At 41.4% G+C, this 18,211-nt stretch overlaps 1 protein-coding gene across 8 annotated transcripts in view; it reads right to left on the bottom strand.

Moving 5' to 3' along the window:
• Positions 1-18,211, bottom strand: part of LOC120804279 (forkhead box protein J3-like) — a 66,084-nt gene extending 47,873 nt beyond the window's left edge. For 7 of the 8 annotated variants that reach the window (XR_005709428.1, XM_040153632.1, XM_040153631.1 and 4 more), the window contains exons 1-3: positions 14,093-14,395; positions 6,087-6,210; positions 5,320-5,795 (exon numbers count right to left, since the gene is read on the bottom strand). Coding sequence is in view for 7 of the 8 variants with exons in the window: in XM_040153632.1 (XP_040009566.1) it covers positions 5,320-5,679 (360 nt within the window). In the remaining variant the exon portion in view is untranslated. Of the gene's footprint in view, positions 1-5,319; positions 5,796-6,086; positions 6,211-14,092; positions 14,396-18,142 lie in introns of those variants that run through there. The other variant, XM_040153629.1, reaches the window with a different exon arrangement.

Raw genomic sequence — 18,211 nt, forward strand, 5'->3', positions numbered from 1 at the left:
AATGACTCCGAGCAGCCAAAGACAACAGCCTTCCTCCACATATGTAAGTACACTTGACACTGTGCACCGACCTCCACTGCTCTCAGTCGCAGATCTCCCACAGCGCAGGCTTGAGAGGATGGGAGCCAGATAAATGGCCCAGCGCTGATTCATATCAGGTGATTGCCTGTGACGTGCTGTTCAGCCAGAGGCCAAAGGCCATCGCGGTTGCGCTGCCCTTTACAACGTCACATTAGGCCTTGCTAATTTGCAGGCAATTAGCCTGGCTGCATGGGAGATAGCCTGAGGCGACGGGGGTAGCAAGAGAGCAGGTTAGTCAGCACAGACTGCAAAAAACCATTTGCTGAAGATACAGGTCTTGACTGCATTTATAGAGTGATAAATAAGGGGAAGGCCTTCACATTTCAATATTATAATGGTGAGATAAGATTTCAATAACCAGCATCTCCCATCATTATATTCAACATGAACAGAACAGAGCAATATATAAAGATTTTTTTTCATTTTAACTGATTAATCAATGAGTCTTTAAAATGTAAAAAAAAAAAAAGTGAAAAATAACCATCACCAGTTCCCAGAGCCATGTGACGTGTTTGAATTGCTTGTGTTGTCCAACCAGCAGTCCAAACCCCAAATACTGTATATTCTATTTACAATTATATTAAACTGACAAAAACAACAAATCATCACATTTGAGAAGCTGAAACCACTGAATGTTTAGCATTTTTGTTTGATAAAGGGTTAACAAAGTAAGTTCTTTATCAGAATTTTTCAATTCACTAACTGACTTATCTCATAACTTAACAGAATACAAGTAAAGAGAATAGAAAAGAACTTTATTATCGACCAAGGTGGAAAACAGCATAAAATAAAAGCTAATTAAGACAAAACATTAAACATTAAACAAAGAATACTGTAGGGGAGATGTTGAAGGTCATTTTTAGAGTAAAATCGTGATTGCACATTCTCAAAATACCAGAAACTGATCTTATTATAGATGACTCACTGTTACACACTGACAAATAAAAGACAAAGACAGAGCGCAAGAAAGAGAAACCCCTTTGTGGCTTTGGTCTCCCACTAAGTGCTCATTACGAGTTGTGGTAAAGGTGGACCCTAAAGTGGAGGGACACGTGAGTGTGAAGGGGCTGTGAGGGGGCTGCTGAGGGCATGGGAAAGTAGAGCAGAGCACAGTGTAGGACACAGACAGAGAGAGGGAGAGGATGGAAAATAACATAAGAGAGATAATGCCGCTCCAGAGATACAAATAATGCTAGAATGACGCAGCCTGATGCAACACTGTTTGCATTCCACTCCAGTTTACTGCTTTTCGTTAAGAAACGCTATGCACGCATGTTACACAAGAGGAATTCAGAAGCGTCCACAAGCTCCATAAACAAATGGCTTATCATGCATGTGCTGTTTAATTTTGTGACTTTTTTGTTACAGATTTTTTAACCTCCTCCACAGCTCCCAAGGAAGCTTCTCATCATTACTTGTCAGATAAAAAGAGCTCTCCATATTAAAATCAGGCTAAAACACATAAATCTCATGAGCTTGGAAAGCTACATGATTATAACAGCCAACTAGATTGGCCGTTTAAGGTGCGTGCGTGTCTCTGTGTTTGTGTATAGATGCAACACATGCAGTGAGCTTATGGTGTTTGACCAGTGTAAGAATTTGTGTGATTAGCAAGGATGGAATCTGTTCTGTGTGTGTGTGTGTGTGTGTGTGTGTGTGTGCGCGTTTGGTGAGTGTGTATGACCGTGTGATGTCCTGGTTTCAACTCTGCTGTTCCTGCACTCTCACATTATCATACAGAGCAGACGGAGTGCGTGTGCTGGATTGTAAAACTCTCCTCTGCTCTCTGACAGTCTCCCCCCCACCCACCCCTATCTCCTCTCCTGCTGAGCTCCCCATGTGTAATCTGTAGACTGCACACGTACACTGCCTACCTGAGTCTCTCTGTTGGTGTACTAGCTTGTGTATGTCTGTGCACACATGTGGCAGAGGCTGAAGGAAGCAGCGCAGCGGACCACTTATGAGGCGATTTCTGAAAGCTTAAGTGTTCGCCTTGAGTCCTTACATTCGGAAAACACACATTTCAAAGTGTGTACATGTGTGAGCCGACCATGTCTGCAGAATGTGGCAGCCAGACAATTTCTGTGTCTGCGTCCCACTGTGTACAGCTGACAGCAATCACCTGAACTGGAATGAACCAGACTTATGTAACTTTCCCTGTGACAGCCATGGCTGGTATAAAACAAGCCCCTCTGTGTTCAGTCGGGTCATCCGGGAACCAAAAGTCTACAGCCTTTTCTCAAAGAATAGCAAAGAAATGTGTCATCTGTGTCACACTTTATTTCTCTTTATTTGTAACAATCTCAGTAGAAGAAAAGACAAATTGAATGAGCTTATCGTTGGAGTAGCTTAAGAGTCTCGCAGTTTTTTTAAAAGTGACTGTAGTCTGAAAAATATATTTTGTCAAATACCGTTGTACGGTCCTGGCCTAAGTGGAAAGCGAGACAACTTTGGGTTATGTATCTTGCAACAAAGTCCCTGCACTGATACCGAAGACAAATGCCTGAACATGTAAAAATAAAACCACAATGCCAACCGTATAGTGCTTTAATGATGCTACTAGAATGCAGCCGCACACACAAATCAATGAATCTAGAGGTGCAATTATGGGATACTAAAACATCCTGGCAACCAAATACAGCCAGGAGGAAAAGGCATTCATGAGCCGCAGTGAAAGAAAGCCTGAATGGTCTAAATAACCCTATCGTCTCTCAGAAAACTAATTGATTGAATCCTACATGCAGGTAAGACGCTCTGCCAACACAACCTGGCTTGTATCATAACCTTTTTGTCTCCATTTCTGGCATACATCTCTGCTCAGGGAATGGCGTCTTGAAGATTATAGACGGAGAACAAACACAGGTTCGTGAAAGGGAAAGAAGAAGAGAGGAGAGGAGTGAGTGACTAAGAGAGTGAAGGAGAGAGGAGGGGGGTGGCGGTGGAGTTTAAGTGCTTGGGAGATGAAGATAGCAGGTGAAAGAGAAAGAAATAATGAGAGAAAAAGAAAAATGTTCCTGCTCTCAGAGAGATGAATTGGTTGATAGTTTGCAGACAGCCCCTTTTCAATGTGTCAGTGGAAGGACTATATCCATCCCCTTCTTCACTAACAAGGTAGAGAATCCCCAAGACACAACCATAGGGATCTATTCATTTGTCTCCAATAACACAGCCACCTTTCTGCTCATATTAGCCAGGATTTGCATAGCTACATTTACATAATGATTTAATAATGTCGTCTGAATGAGACGAAATGCACCTGTCAATCATTCCTGGTTCACTAAAAGGTTTATGTGCTCTTGAAGGCAACAACAGGATAAGATTTTTAAATTTTGAGCACTAGCAATAGGGTTAGGGTTTGATATCCGATTTCTTTTCAATCATTTATCAAATCTAGGTTTAGTTTTCACATTTGTAAGTTATTAATAACTAAATTCAAAAGATTCAATTGAGATCTGTAATCACCTTTTGCTGGGTGGGAAGACAGAACCATTACAAGTGCCTATGACCTAAAAATGAGAATGATTGAAGTAATAATTGTCACCTGTTTACTTTTGCACATCTTATTATCATGAGCTACTTGCTCCAAAACTGGTGGTCCTGATTTAGAACTACTACGCCGATGAGTTTCAATTATTGTTATGATATACAGTACACATGAAAGCATAAATGGCATGTTTGACCCGACCCGAAATTGAGTTTTAAGTTTAAAATTTACCCAATCCCACGCACATAAAGATAACATAGGTAGACAGACACAAGAGACGCAATCCAAAATGTAGTCAACCCAAACAGGCCCTAAGAGAGAGACAACACTGACCCAATCAACTAACAAGCAGATGCTGTCAAAAGAGCAGCAATATAATAATAATAATAATAATGTCCTATTTAATAAGAACAAATGTCATAGAAACTAATTACAACTAGAGCTACCGCCTCACGGTTGTACGCCTCTGCCAACCAGTCAAGTTGCAGGACATATGGTCACAATCTCCCCCTCTGTTCCTGAGTTATGGCGTTGAGTAATGGGTAGAAAAGTGTTTTTGCAGAACATTCTGATGTCACCGTGAAGTTGTCCTTTGACTTTTTTGGATATAGAATGTCATCACTTCATGATTTTATCCTGTTAGAAAACATAATAAGTGTATGAATCTTGAGTTATTGCCAAAAACATGTTTTGTGAGGCCACAGTGACCTTGACTAAATTCAAATCATTTCATCCATGAGTCCAATGGACGTTTGTGCTAGGTTTAATCAAACTCCCTCCAGCTGCATTCACAAGAATGGGAGAGACGCGATGTCACAATGACCTAGACCTCTGACTTTTGATCATCAAAATCTATTCAGTTCATCCTTGAGTCCAAGCGAACATTTATGCCAAATTTGAAGAAATTCCCTCAAAGCGTTCCTGAGATGTCACGTTCAAGAGAATGGGAAGGACACACAGACAGAGACTAACTTACAGTCGTCCTACCTCCTCCATGAAAAATAATTTCAGAGAGTTAGTGTTATTTAATAACATTTACTTTCATATAGGCTTCAGACCTCCTAAAATATTTTCTCCTGTGGTGATATAGAACAAACAACGTCATCAGAGCTAAGTACACCCAGATCCATTCGGATCGACTAGGGTATAGGACATGCTGACGCACAGAGCCAAGATCTGTGGCAGTAAAATGAGACACTACCAGACCTGATTTGACTGAGTGTGATTTGGAATCATTTCAAATCTGGGTCCTGGGTCCCAGGTCGAGTCTCTGTTCCTCACAACTGAGCGGAGCTGTGAAGACCTTTAATTCCAACTACTGCAACTGACGTCACTCACCTCTCTGTTCGTCTTGTTGAACTGCAACAGTTCACAGTCCAATTGTGATCACAGACTTGTGTTAGAGAGCATTATTTCTTTCTTCAACTCAAGTAATTTAGAGAATTGAAGTTAATCAGCAACAGGTGTTGTCATTTGTAGTCGCTGATGGTTGTCATTTCAACAAAAGTGAAGAAATGACGGTAAACACCAGCCAAAAAAGGGGAATCCTGCAACCTGAATGTTTTGCGCTTTTCTCTTTTTTTAACATAAAATAGTGAGGAGAAGTTAAAAATTTGTCAATAAGACAGCCTTGAGTACTTAGCAAATATAGGTCTTTTGTCATCCTGGAATCAGACCCAAATTGGAACCAGCTATCAGATCCCAAACCAAGTAGAAAAGACCCCAAATCCCACAGTTTCTCTCTGTTGTCTTACCTTCCAGCCGCTGCCTGCCTCTCGGTAGTAGGGAAAGTTGTCACAGATCCACTGGTAGATTTCACTGAGGGTCATCCGTTTGCGTGGCGAGCCATTGATGGCAAAAGTGATTAGACTGGCGTAGCTGTAGGGCGGTTTACCATCTCTGTGCTGTGCAGCTTCCTCCTGGTCCAGCGTCGTTCCTGGATCCAGGTGCACGATTTTCTTGCCAGGCCCGTGCCCGTGATGGTGACCATGGTGATGGTGTCCATGGTGGTGGCTGTGGTGGTGTCCTGTGTCTGCCTTCTGGATGGCTGCCCTCATGCTGAGCTGGGGGAGCCAATCCATTGAGGTCAAGCTACTCTCCAGCTCAGAGGTCATGGTGCTTGTAGGTCGAGGGGTCAAAAGGGAAGGTTGAGAGGCTCAACGACGTGGCGTAATGCAGGCTCTCCTGTTGGCTCACTGAATGGGTGCTGTGCAGCAGCCTTGGCTCAAGTCTGGAAAAGCAGTAGGTTTGTTTACAATGTCTGTTCGTCTCCTTCAGCAGGAGCAGAAGGCACATAGATGTTAACTTGCACATTATTTTCCACATACAGTGAAGCTTTGTATAATGGAAAAACAAAATATTTTGTCATGTTCAAAACCTGGTCTTTAACACTGCACATAAATATGATCTGCAATGAGAGCTATGGATAAGGAAAAAAGTTTAATCAAACTCTTTTATTCCATTTATGACACAGTGTGAAGTAAAACAGTGTGGGGGACTAGATATGAGTTTAGTGTCTTACTCTTCCCAGTCCTTTCCATCTTTCTTTGGGCCAAAGCATCTGGGGAGGTCACCGAAGTGAAAGGTAGAGTCCGTCCCTCGCGCATGTTCACAGATTCTTCATTTAGCCACTGCAATGGCCACTGCTGCAACACACAAACACAAAACCACACAGGACGGTGAGCTTGCTCTGCCAGACTGCCTTCATAAGATATTAATATCGCACAACCGCTCAACTGGCCTCGGCATCTGTCCAACCCGATTACAGCTCTTCTCTCTTTCTCTCTCTGTGTTCCGTCTATCTGGAATCGCCTCTCACTCTCATTCCCTCCAAAGTGGAAATGGCGATTGCAGAGTGACTAAAAGCTGGGGAATTGTTTTCACAAGTGCCTGCCAAATGGGGGGAACAGCTCGGGAGGAATTCCAACCCTCTAGAGGAGCTGAAAAACTCGTCCTCTTTCCCTCACTGTGTAACCCCCCCCCCAACCATGTTCCCACTCTTTTACTCTCGACGTGTCTCATTCTCTTGTCAAGTCCATGCCCACCCCAACCACCAGCCCTCCCAGCATCTGAGATCCTTTTCAGACAGACACAAACAATGAAAAAAAACTCAAGAGGTCTCAACATTTTAACCTGGTAGCTATTTTTAGAGTGGTGCTGAACTTAAAAATGTGTCCTGTGTAAGTAGAGTAGGAATTTTTTTTTTGCGCGGGCTTTTGCAAATAGTTTTAGCATGATTCAGGACAAAACAAAGACAATTATTTGGTACACGGGAGAAATTACTCACCGATTGCTCTGTACTTCAGTCAGTCAAAGAAAATTCGTGGATGCGTGACCACTACGCTGAGGATGTCATGTAACTGTTACTCATCACTGGAGTGAATTTTTTGTATTGATACCACACTATGATTCAACAAAGAAAATTTTCTTGTTTAGTGCTTGGTGCTTTCAGAAGACAAAGGTGCTACATTCTACAAAACGCAGGTAAAGCCAAGAATTGTGTGAAAGAGTCAGAGAGAGTGAGGGTCAAGGCCAGTGAATAGTTAACAATGGCTGGATGATTTCAGCCTCGCAAGGATATAGAAATCTACATCTAAACCTTCATCTACCATCCCATGCAGTAACCTTCGTATGTCCTTGAACAACAAAGAGCCTATTGGCCCATCTATTTTCCATTCATGCTCACTGTAGATAATCAAGGTGGGAGAACATCAATGAGCTTTGCCTACCAGGAGGAACACAAACCCCTCTGTCTCTCTTTCCAACCAGTCCCCCTGGAGAGTCCAATACACGACAATGAGAAGGAAGAAGGGAAATATACTCAGCTACTGCAAAAACCTTGCTTAATTACAAGTAGAAAAAACAAATGTTTAGCAGCAGACTCACCAAGCCAAATGAGCCAGTCAGTGGGACTATAGGAAGGAAAGAGGAACCGAGAGAAGAGATATACCCAATGAGGCCTCGTTCACAGCACCAGCCCCCATCTCCTCCTCAAGGCCCTGCCATTGTGGGAGCAGCCATAGCCAACCCCCCTCTTCCAAATCCCAAGAAGCCATCTTAATTAGTGTACCTTTTTTTTAATTTTTTTTTTATTTTAGCTAAAGGGAAAGTAGAGTTGCTAGTTGTAGTGGTGGCGGGTAGGTGGGGATTGGGGTGGTGACACACAAGACACAGAACAACAAGTACTTATTTTCCTCTCATTAAAAGGAGGCGCGAGCTGAAAATCAGCCTGCCACAAGCCCCGACCTGCTGTGCTGCCGTGGCTGGTTTTTTTTTTTTTGAGAAGTTTGGGAGCGTGGGCTGGCTGCACGGCAGCACAGTGTAGCTTTGCACCACTAGCCTGGTGAGGCGTTGGGATGATGAGTAATAGAAGAGAGCAGAGAGAGGAGGGGCATGACTTGGCTTCTGGGGGGCCCTGCTGGGTGGGTAGACGCAGCCAATTACCTAGTCAACTCAGTCAACTGGTCCCACAGTGACTGGGCTAACCTCGGAACTGTGGCTTTTGTTTCTGATATCTGCTGCGTTTCATATCTGCCTCAGAGGCCCGTGTGGTATCAGGGGAGAAAAATGATGACTGCAGAGAAGACAGCTTACTGTACGGTATGCACAGATGCTCATGTGCTAAACTCTCCGAAATAAGTGCTGCATACTTTACCAAAAAGGTGGTTTGTTCAATGTCAGGCAACTGTTCGTGGTTATCTGGGTGTACTGAAACAGCAATATATACAATGTAACCCCTAAGGGAGAAAAAATATTCCACTGACTTAATTTAAACACTGTACTTTTATAATTAACTGATATGATGTTATTATGACAGCAATTAAAACTCTAAATAGAAAACTTTAGATGGAACCTCATCAAGATAACTGATTACCAGATTGTAAAGTTCATGTTCTATGTAACAACTATAACAAAATTTATCTGTTTTCATTCATAAATATATGATTAACTGCATGTTTACAAATAAAACTGCACAAATACAGTAAATCTAATGAAGCTTCGGAAAACTGTCCCTGAAAGAGGATCGCTTTGTTGCAGGGCAGGATAGAACTAATTGTAATGCAATGATTGGGGCCTCATGCAGTAACCAACCAGCATAATTCCTGCACATACACTGAAAAACACACAGGATTCAACTCTGTGTTACCCATCAGAAAACTGACATTTCAGAGAGCCATAGTTGAATAGGAAATAAAGGTAGTGAAGAGGTGATAATCTGGCAGCTGATCATGCAGAAAAGCAGTGTCTGAATGCTTGTAGTATGACTATGCATTGGAACTTAAATTTTCAGAGATAGACATTTGGATAAAATTAGTGGGTATCAAAAGAGGTTCAAGATCTGACATAAAGGAGAACATGTGGCATCTCAGAATTTCATCTTTAACCTGACGAAAAAAAAGAGAATGTTAACAGTTAGTTTTAGTAACTTGAAAGTTGTGAGATATTAGCTGGCAGTTCCAGAAAAGATTACAAGCTTTAACGCAAAAAGATGAGCAAGGATTTGGCCCTTTATGAACAAAAAATCTTTCTCCTTCAAAGAATTTAAATACATCACTCTCCGCACGGAGGATGGAGCTTTCATGACTGGGAACATTGTCCTTTTAAAAGAGTTGCGGGTCTGCGTGTGATTGAATGTATTCACCCATTAGACTTTGTAGCTGTGATGCACACACTCAGCTGTGTGCATCAGCTAACAACTAACAGTCCCCTGCTGCTAGCAGGCTTTTAGATTGAGAGAGAGGCTTTACAGTTCTGCATTTTAATAGAGAACTTTGAATGGAGGGACAGGGAATGGGTGAGAGAAGGGGGGGGGGGAGTCAAAGGAAAGAGGCATCAAAATATTTTCAGAGGAAAATGAAGTAATGACAAAATACCCACCCGGAGCGTGCCGAGCAGAGGGGGTTTCTGGGAGGGACTGCCCTGGCAATGGTAAGGCTAATGTGTCAAAAGAAAGTCTGTAGGCACACTGAGCGCTGTCATGTCTAGAAGTGTGGGCCATTCAAAGGAAGGAGGAAAAGGTCCAAAAAGCAGCATTGAATGTCTTAATTACTTTCTGCTTCAGTGCCAGAAAACATACCCCTGAAAAGGTTCAATTATAGGATATCAAGGCAAATCAGCTGCCCTTATGGTAGCTGCATGCTCATCTCTCAATGGAGCTGGGTTAAGCAATTACCGTTTGATACCATCTACTTATTCTAAAAGAAGACCTGGAGAGGCATCAATGTAATGTACCGCATCAAACTGAAATACTTTTTTTGGACTTAGCCCTTAAAGCATGTGGTTGGGCAAACTATCGCCCGAAAAGAAAAATTAAAAAAAAAGAATAATAAAGAGAGCACAATAACTTCTCCGTTACAGAACAACACTTTCACTTTTTCTGAAAACTCCTGGCTGGCCCATGTCGACCAAGTCAATCCAGTGACATCTCAACTGAAACAGAATGCACTGATTCACACCATTTTTCTCAGGTCTCAAAGAAAATCTGATTGAAAGAAGCCAAGAAAATCAGTGGGTTCCACTGAATCCCTGCAGGCCTAGAATAAAATATTAACTCGCTAAGCCCACACAGAATATAACACCTGAAAACATCTGCCAAGGTAGAGGGAGTTAGCGACCCAGAAGACTTACCACTGGCGACAAGGAAAAAGCTATCACAATTCCAGATTCTGACAACGGCAAAGTTAAAAAGGCATATTTTGTCATAAATAAAACATAGGAGTGCAGCATTTCGGCAAACTCCCCCAACGAAAGGTCCCAAGAGAGAGAGGAGATGCTGTTTGTGAACTCACACTTTGCACAGTAAAGGGGGCTATAGCACTGCGTCACCACAACTCAAACTACATTCCCATATCCAGCAGTATTCAGCAAGGACTAGTCCTCTTTAAAAATTCATTAATTTACAGCAAAAATAGATTAAAGCGCCCAACTGCACCAACCTAAAAAGTTTGGCTTGTGAATAGCATTAATAATGGAAGCGAGCATCGAAAACCTAGAGGCCCTGGCTCAGAGGCATGGCTTAGGTTTTGTTGCGCTTCATAATGGAGAGCAATTTACATTTTTTAGAAGTATTACAGCTTTTTGATGCTTGTTTATAATTACATTGTTTTACATGCAAATTGGCTAACAATTGTTACTCATTAAAACATAACCAGTAGAGTGCAACAACACTCTCAGCTGGTGTAAGACACGGGCTTTACATCAGATTCACAAACGTAGCTTTGCACTGAACTCTTGTCGCTGGCAGCACCACTGGCGAGTTCAATCAAATTGATGACAGCCCTTTAAAAGTGAACACCCCCTATCTTATCTTTCACATCCTTCTCTTTCAAACCATATCTATCCTTTCCTAACAGAATCAAAGATGATTTTGACAAGATAAAAGGATTTGCTGCATTTGAATTCAAATTATGTGTACTTTCCTGGGGACAAGACAAAAAAAAAAAAAAATCACAGTGACTATGAGCACTCAGAGAACTTAAAGGTACTTAAAAAGAGAGAAAATCTGCTCTAATGCGTTCAATTTTTCACCTTCTCTGCCTGATGATAGAGGAGTTTGCTATGGTACAGTATATAGGTAAATCAACATTTAAGGAACAGCTGATGAACAGACTGGGTGATGAAGGTTTTCACATCCACTCACTTGCAGGGGTCTGGGAATGACTTCCTATATCGGGTCATTTCAATAATAACTTTGCTTAAGTGATGATTTGAACAGCTGATTATTGATGTGATCTGAGGTCATTAAAATGACCTGAATATCTAGTAGCGTTGTAGTGGCCTGATAATTACAGAGGCAGATTGGAAGGGAAGCAAATGAGACCTCTTTTAATAGCTACTGCCAAGCTACCTTCGAGCAAGGCAGTTTACCTACAGCTGCTATGGCGGAAGTGCTCGTGATAAAGAGCAGGAGACGGCTCCCAGGCAACAGTCCGTACAACTGAAGAGCGCGGTTGTCGGTGTTTGCTAAAGGCGTATTTTTAGCTGGTACGTTCTTTTTTTGTTAGGTAAACAAATAGTTCCAAGGTTAAACACAGATTCTGTAAAATGGCAGCAGTAGGAAAAGGTGAGCCTATAGTCTGTCTGTTTACAGGGGTCAATGCTGCAGTTAAGACTGCCAAAGATTTTCTACACAGCGTGTCAAAGAGATTATTTTTTACTTATGAGCGGGAAAAAACACAACTTCTGAATGACACATGCTAGCATTAATCATGCTGGGTTTTTCAATAAAATGTGCAGTGTGAACACTACACACACACACACACACACACACACACACACACACACACACACAAAAAAGCCGCTGGGATGGTGTTTAGATTCCGTATGCACTTAAACACATTTTTCAAAAAATGTTTAAAAAGGCAACTATAAGAATGTATGTGACTGCTTAACAAAACACATTTTTGTCATAATTTGTGGCAAGTTCAGTGTCTTAATTGGGTGGCAAAACTCTTTCCTGGCAGACACAGACAAGAAAAGACTGGCTGCCCAACATTACCTATGAAGTCACACAAAAGAGAATATATTACAAGTCATAATGAATATGCAGGGAGACAACATAAAATCTTGACAGACATTACTGATTCCTATACTGGCATATATAGTTCATCTTTAGCACAGAAACTGAAACACGTAGTGTATCCACAAAATGCTCTTAATTCAACTTTCAAAAAGTCATTACTCCACTCATTTCTTAGCATTGCATTTGCTGACATTGGCAGTAATTACAACGACCTTTCCAATGATAAAACACGAATCAGTAAAACATTATGAGATTCCTTCTCTTCACGTTTCATGCGATTCTGCATCACATTTTAATGAGGCATTTAGGGGTCTATGAGTGATCTACTGAGAAAGTCTACAATGGCAATCAGCAGTGAGTGTGGCAGCTGTTCAGCAATTAAAAAGCCAAATTACCCTCAATCAACACCATTTACAAGCGCAAGTAAATCTCAGAGCAAATAATGATGAGAGAAATCTGTTCAGACAGCTCTCATCTTGATAGGAATTAGAGGCGCATCCAAATCAGGATCAGGGTACTCTCTCAAATACTTTCTCAGTCACTCGTACACAAACACAAACACACACACACACACACCTCCCTTTCTCTGTGTTTTTAGAGAGATGAAATTGTATAGTATTGGCTGGCTCTCCACACTGCAGCATGATGAAAGATAAGGGCTCCTTTACAGTATAAGTCAGCCACCATTCATGGTAAGGTTATGATCTCTTTATGGAAAGAGACTACACTGGTCCATTGGAGGCAGCCAATGGAAAAGAAATCCATGGTGTCTGAGAATAACTGCACCATCAACAAACTCGGAAAACAGCCAATAAAAGTGAATGGCAAGCACTGTTGAAAAAAAAGAGGCACTCAAGGGGCAGTCATGGCAAGTTACAGCATCTTCTGTCTGCATCGGGTAAACCGTTAAAATGTTTAAACATTTCACCCGATTTACTTAAGAAAAAAAAAGATGCGTCATTGTGGTGCTATCTGCATCTAATATGCAGGGGCATGTTAGTGTCAGTTCCGTTAATTATATTAACTTTCAACAAAATGTTATCATCAGTGTGTATTGTGAAAATCTGCCTGGGTATTTTAAGTCCTAATTCTGTATGTCCTTTATAAAATTGTCCTAAACTAGACACAGGGAGCCACTGAAAATGACACGTCCTTTCAAATGCAGTATATCCATGCGGTACATACACATACACGGAAAAATCTATACATACATATATACATACACACAAACATAAATAATTCATTAACACCACATATGAATGCATGCCATGTAGTTAATGACACTTCGGCATGTGTTCATACACATGTACATAGACCTATTTAAAATATCTTAGCCTGTGAAACAAAGTTGGTTAAGTCTTACGAATCCCCTGAAGAAAAATTATTTCAAGTGATCTGACTCACTTTCCCCCCCTTTTACTACTTTCCCCTGCAACAATCAGGTTAACTAGAGCATAACCCGGTTTGATACTTCGCAGTTAATTCACCACTTTAAAAGAATATTTTTGCTCCTCCACACAATTACGTTGCTGCCAACAGGGACACATCACTGAGGAGCCCAGTGCCCTGAGCTTGGTTTGCTGCTCGGTCAGGCTTTTAAGCGCTGTTATCACTTCAAAAGTGTTTTCAACTGTGCAAAGGCACGGTCCTGTGACCATGCATGTCTGCGCGTCCGAATACAATTCGCCATTTGGGTGATTGCTCTCTCAAAACACCCCTTCCCTCCGGCGCCCGTTTACCCGACAGCCCTGCTGCCTGGACGGCACCACGAGACTGTTATTGTAAACTTAGAGAAGTTGACTTTATCCCACGGACATTTGGGATGAGGACAAACGGCTGGTGTCCGTACGCATGCACATTGTGACAGGCGGCGAACTTATCATAGCGTGCCATCAAGTAAAACCCCTGGCTTCCACTTCTTTCCACTTCTTCCCCGGTAAATGAGCATTTACAACAAACCTTCCCGACTGACATCATTCAAAAATTCTTCTGCACAGACTACTTACCGTCGTAGCTGAATAGGAGCCGGCTCAATGTTGGGTTTTTTTTTTTTTTTTTTTTTTGTGTGTGTGCACTCTGGTTCAGAAGCTCCAGACGCCTATCCTGCACTTGAAAATTCCCCTCGAAGACAAAAGCTTCGTCGGTGCCCAGACGCTGTCACTTGAGCTGCAGCCACGGTGCTCTGCGGGCGTCAAACCTGACCGCCGCCGTGGTCACTCGACAGTCATGACGGGCGGACTCGACCCGCTATTCGCGTTTGCGCTCAACAACACGAAGATCCCGGGTCTCCGGGCTCCGCTCGGCTGCTAAACCACCGGAACTACTTCCAACGCCAGCCGGAGCACGTTTAAGATAAATTCATGCACCACAATAGGAAAAATGAAATCACATCCATTTAACTAGTTCCCAGTGTCAATATTCATGAAATTCTACAAGGACATCACATGAGCCTAGCACAATTATGTTAGGCATAAATGCCCAACGTTGATAATAATAATTGTAATTAAAAAGATTAATACTATGCCATGAATCATGTTGTGTTTATGCATTTGTTAAATGATTACATCTGGAGATATGATGGACCCTAATCATCATTATTATTATGACATGTTATTATAGATACACGGCTGTACCTGACTGTTTTATTAAAGTAAAAAGGTAAGACTGCAGAAAACACTGTCTGTGTGATATCCACACACCAAAAACCCTGAATTGTTGTGGGCAAGGAAACATGCTTTCAGTACTAATATTTACACGTTGCTCAAAGTGCAACAGAACATTTGCTGCAAAACTGTGGCATTTAGCGGCACCTAGTATTGTTCTGTTTTGTTACGCCAACAAATTGGGGGGCTTGGTGGTGTAGGTCTTATCTGTTATCGCTGAGCTATTCCTCACTTAGGATGCATGCCTGTAATATGTTGATTAAATATGGAGAGAAGCCTGATGGGGAGGCACAGCGCACCCACCTGGACAGGGCATCAGTCAGAGAGCACCCTGTTGAATCTGACGACTTACAGCCTGAGTGCAATGGTTTGTTTGGCGTTTTTGACTCAATAAATAACAATTTCAAGGAGGTGTATTTCAATCTACAGTTTCAAATTAGACTACTGTTGAATAGTGTTGAATTGTTTGTATTTTTGGATGTAAATACTGGGTCTAAACATCCATTTTGAGATGACATTTGTACCCAAAAGTCACACAGTTTGTTTTCCTCACTATCACATACTGTATACCCTCAGAGTTCTACACCGGGGTTCTCAACCACCAAACATACGTACATATAGCCTACAACTCAATCCTGAGAACAGCCAGTGAAGGCACTTTTTGTAAACAGGAGCCGCTGCAGTGTCACTGTGAACAACAGCTTTATCTCTCACAGTACTTTATGGTATATCCTTATGGACAGGTTTTGCCTATATGTTAGGCTATACATTGTTTACTATTGTGAGTTAACTGGCAGTAGCTCAGTAGATAAATGCATGTAAGAGAGAGGAAATACATGGCAGTGGCGCAAGCCACGTTTAAATCTGTGCAGACACAGTAGGCTTCAGTGTACATTTTGCTTGGCTAGTGTACAAGTCCCCCTAACACTCCATGGCTCTTTGCTGAGGAGTTATCAGACAGCTAACTCCATAATCCTGTCACAAAGTTTGAAATTTGCATGTATCCATTGAAGATGAGAAATAGACTTGCCTTACTTTGCAAAAACTGCTTAAGATTGTTTTGATGCTGGCAAGATGAGCAATGAAAGGAAGTGGATATTCAGCTTGACTGCAAATTGCTGCACTGTTTTGGCCACAAGCTTTTCATTTCTGAAAAACACTCCACTTAAAAATGCGGTGTGCTTACTTCACGTGATGTCTGAGCTTCACTGTGAAGAATGATGTGTGTGCAGATTTTCGGACTAAAAGGCTTTCTCACATTCACCTGCTGAAGGGGGAGGGTTTTTCTGTGCTCACCTTAAATCAGAGTTTACAACATGCATGATTTTGTGACATCACAACTAGCTTGGAAAGCAACATTCATGGACCAGTACGCAACTTACACAAGTGTGATGTGAAAACCTGAAACCTCCAGGGAACATACACAATGAATGGGGTTTTCAGAGTAGCAGATATCTTTGTCAAGCAGTTAACCTTTTGAATATTTGTACATTTTTATATTATAAATTTGTCAATGAGAAATAGGAAATAAATGCAATTTTAGGAATTTTAATAAGGTAACTGAACTTTTTTGTTGAAAAAACATATCAGATAGTTATTATTCCAAGTAGTTGGGTTTTTTTTGGATTAGTATTCTTTTAATATAATTTCTTCCCCAATTTTTTGACACCAACACATTAAATCAGATTTGGAACAAATTATGTGTTTTTATCTGAGCCTCGTTACATGGCTCCACTCCCCCTGTATCAGTGCTAGGCTTAGAAACAACTCAGTGCTGCTCTCGTCTGGATGGTGCGTGTGCTTGCAATGGTTAATAAAATATTTTTTCTAGAATTGGAGGATTTTCAAAGCTGAAGTTTCAGTGCTGAGTTTCTCTTTCTTCACGAATCACATACTAAGGATGAAAGAGACTGTAAGACTGCAATGCTGAAAATTTGCTCTAAACAACAACACAGGACTATGCTGAACATTTCTAAGATGATAATTAACAATTTCATAATCGTATGATAACAATTTTTTTTCAAAAAGTGTAATTCCTTTTAAAGTTTGAAACATTAGGGCTATGAAATAAACACAAAAACAGAAGATGAATAACTAATATTGGAATTTCTTCTGGGCCAGTTGTTGTATTCTGTGAGTCCACCACTAGAGGACTCTCTAGCATAAGACAATGTGTTTCCATAGTTTTGAAGAAAAAAAACAAACCCTAATGAACGCGTTTTGAATGTGCACACTTACCTGTGTTTAGCCATTATTTAATCATATCTATTTAAAGCGTGGAAACTATGACTAACCACTTAAAAACACCGTTGGGGTTTTAAGGCGTTAAGTAACTTCGCACATGTCTCCTCCTTGCAAAATGCGTCCCTGGTATGCAGGCTTGACCCCGTTGCCACCAACAATGACATGCCTGTTCACCTCGTGGTTACAATGTGAACAGCTATTAGCTGAATATTCTGCGATGATTCTCCATCCAAACTTTGGCGGGCAAATATTGAACAATTGAAGTCAACTTTTAGTTATTCCCTCTTCATTTTCACGCGTCATCTCAAAAAGAGTAGACTATTACCTTCACAGCGTTGTAGGGAACCACGTCTGGGTCAAGTATAGGCCTATTGCATTTTGTTGTTGCAACAGTTCATTTTCGCACGGAATGCAAGGGTCATTTTCTCAATGAAACGTTGGTGGCTTCTGTTTATGTTGGGAACATGACTGGTATCTTGCAGCAGAAAACGCCTATCTGTTGTTGACTACCGGACGTTTATCAGGAGGAATGTGTCTGCTTCGCCGCCTTCCCCCTACTTTGTGATGATTGGGCAGCACGACTGGCTCTGCCCGGTTTGATCCTGTTGGTTCTCCGATATTGCAGCGCCTCAAGGCGGGCAAAAAAAAAAACAACGTAGCAACCAACGGTGCAACTTCTTAGGATGGAACCTAAAGGGTGTTAGACTTATCAAAATAAACATCGCGGTCTTCCATTTCAAATCTCTTGGTTTGAGGCTATCTATCCCTTGTATAGCATTAAGGACAGTATGAAAATAGTAAGTAGGAAAGACTGATATGCAGCCCCCGGATATCTCCAGGTAATATATTCATGGCAAACATAACAAAAATGTGAAAACAGAGATTTGTAATACTCCTTAATTTTCGGGTGGGAAAAAAACCTCTTATTAGTAAACGGGCTTTGGCCTACTGCCACCACATCACTAACCTGCCACAATTATGTATGTAGCAACATTTTTATTTACATTACTCGGTTTATTATAAGGATATTTCATGGCACTGAGTTTATTAACATTTATACTACGATGTGTATTTTATCTGGGTTAATAAGAGACACGATTAATTGGTGATACGTAGAAGAGACATAAAAAAAAGTCATTGTTGACTTACATAACTTTCCTCTGTCTCGATGTTTGAGGAGCATCACCGCGAGAACGCCTTGTTTGCCACGAGAGCAGG

The sequence above is a fragment of the Xiphias gladius genome, chromosome 18 (assembly GCF_016859285.1).
Source record: "Xiphias gladius isolate SHS-SW01 ecotype Sanya breed wild chromosome 18, ASM1685928v1, whole genome shotgun sequence".
Taxonomy (NCBI): domain Eukaryota; kingdom Metazoa; phylum Chordata; class Actinopteri; order Istiophoriformes; family Xiphiidae; genus Xiphias; species Xiphias gladius.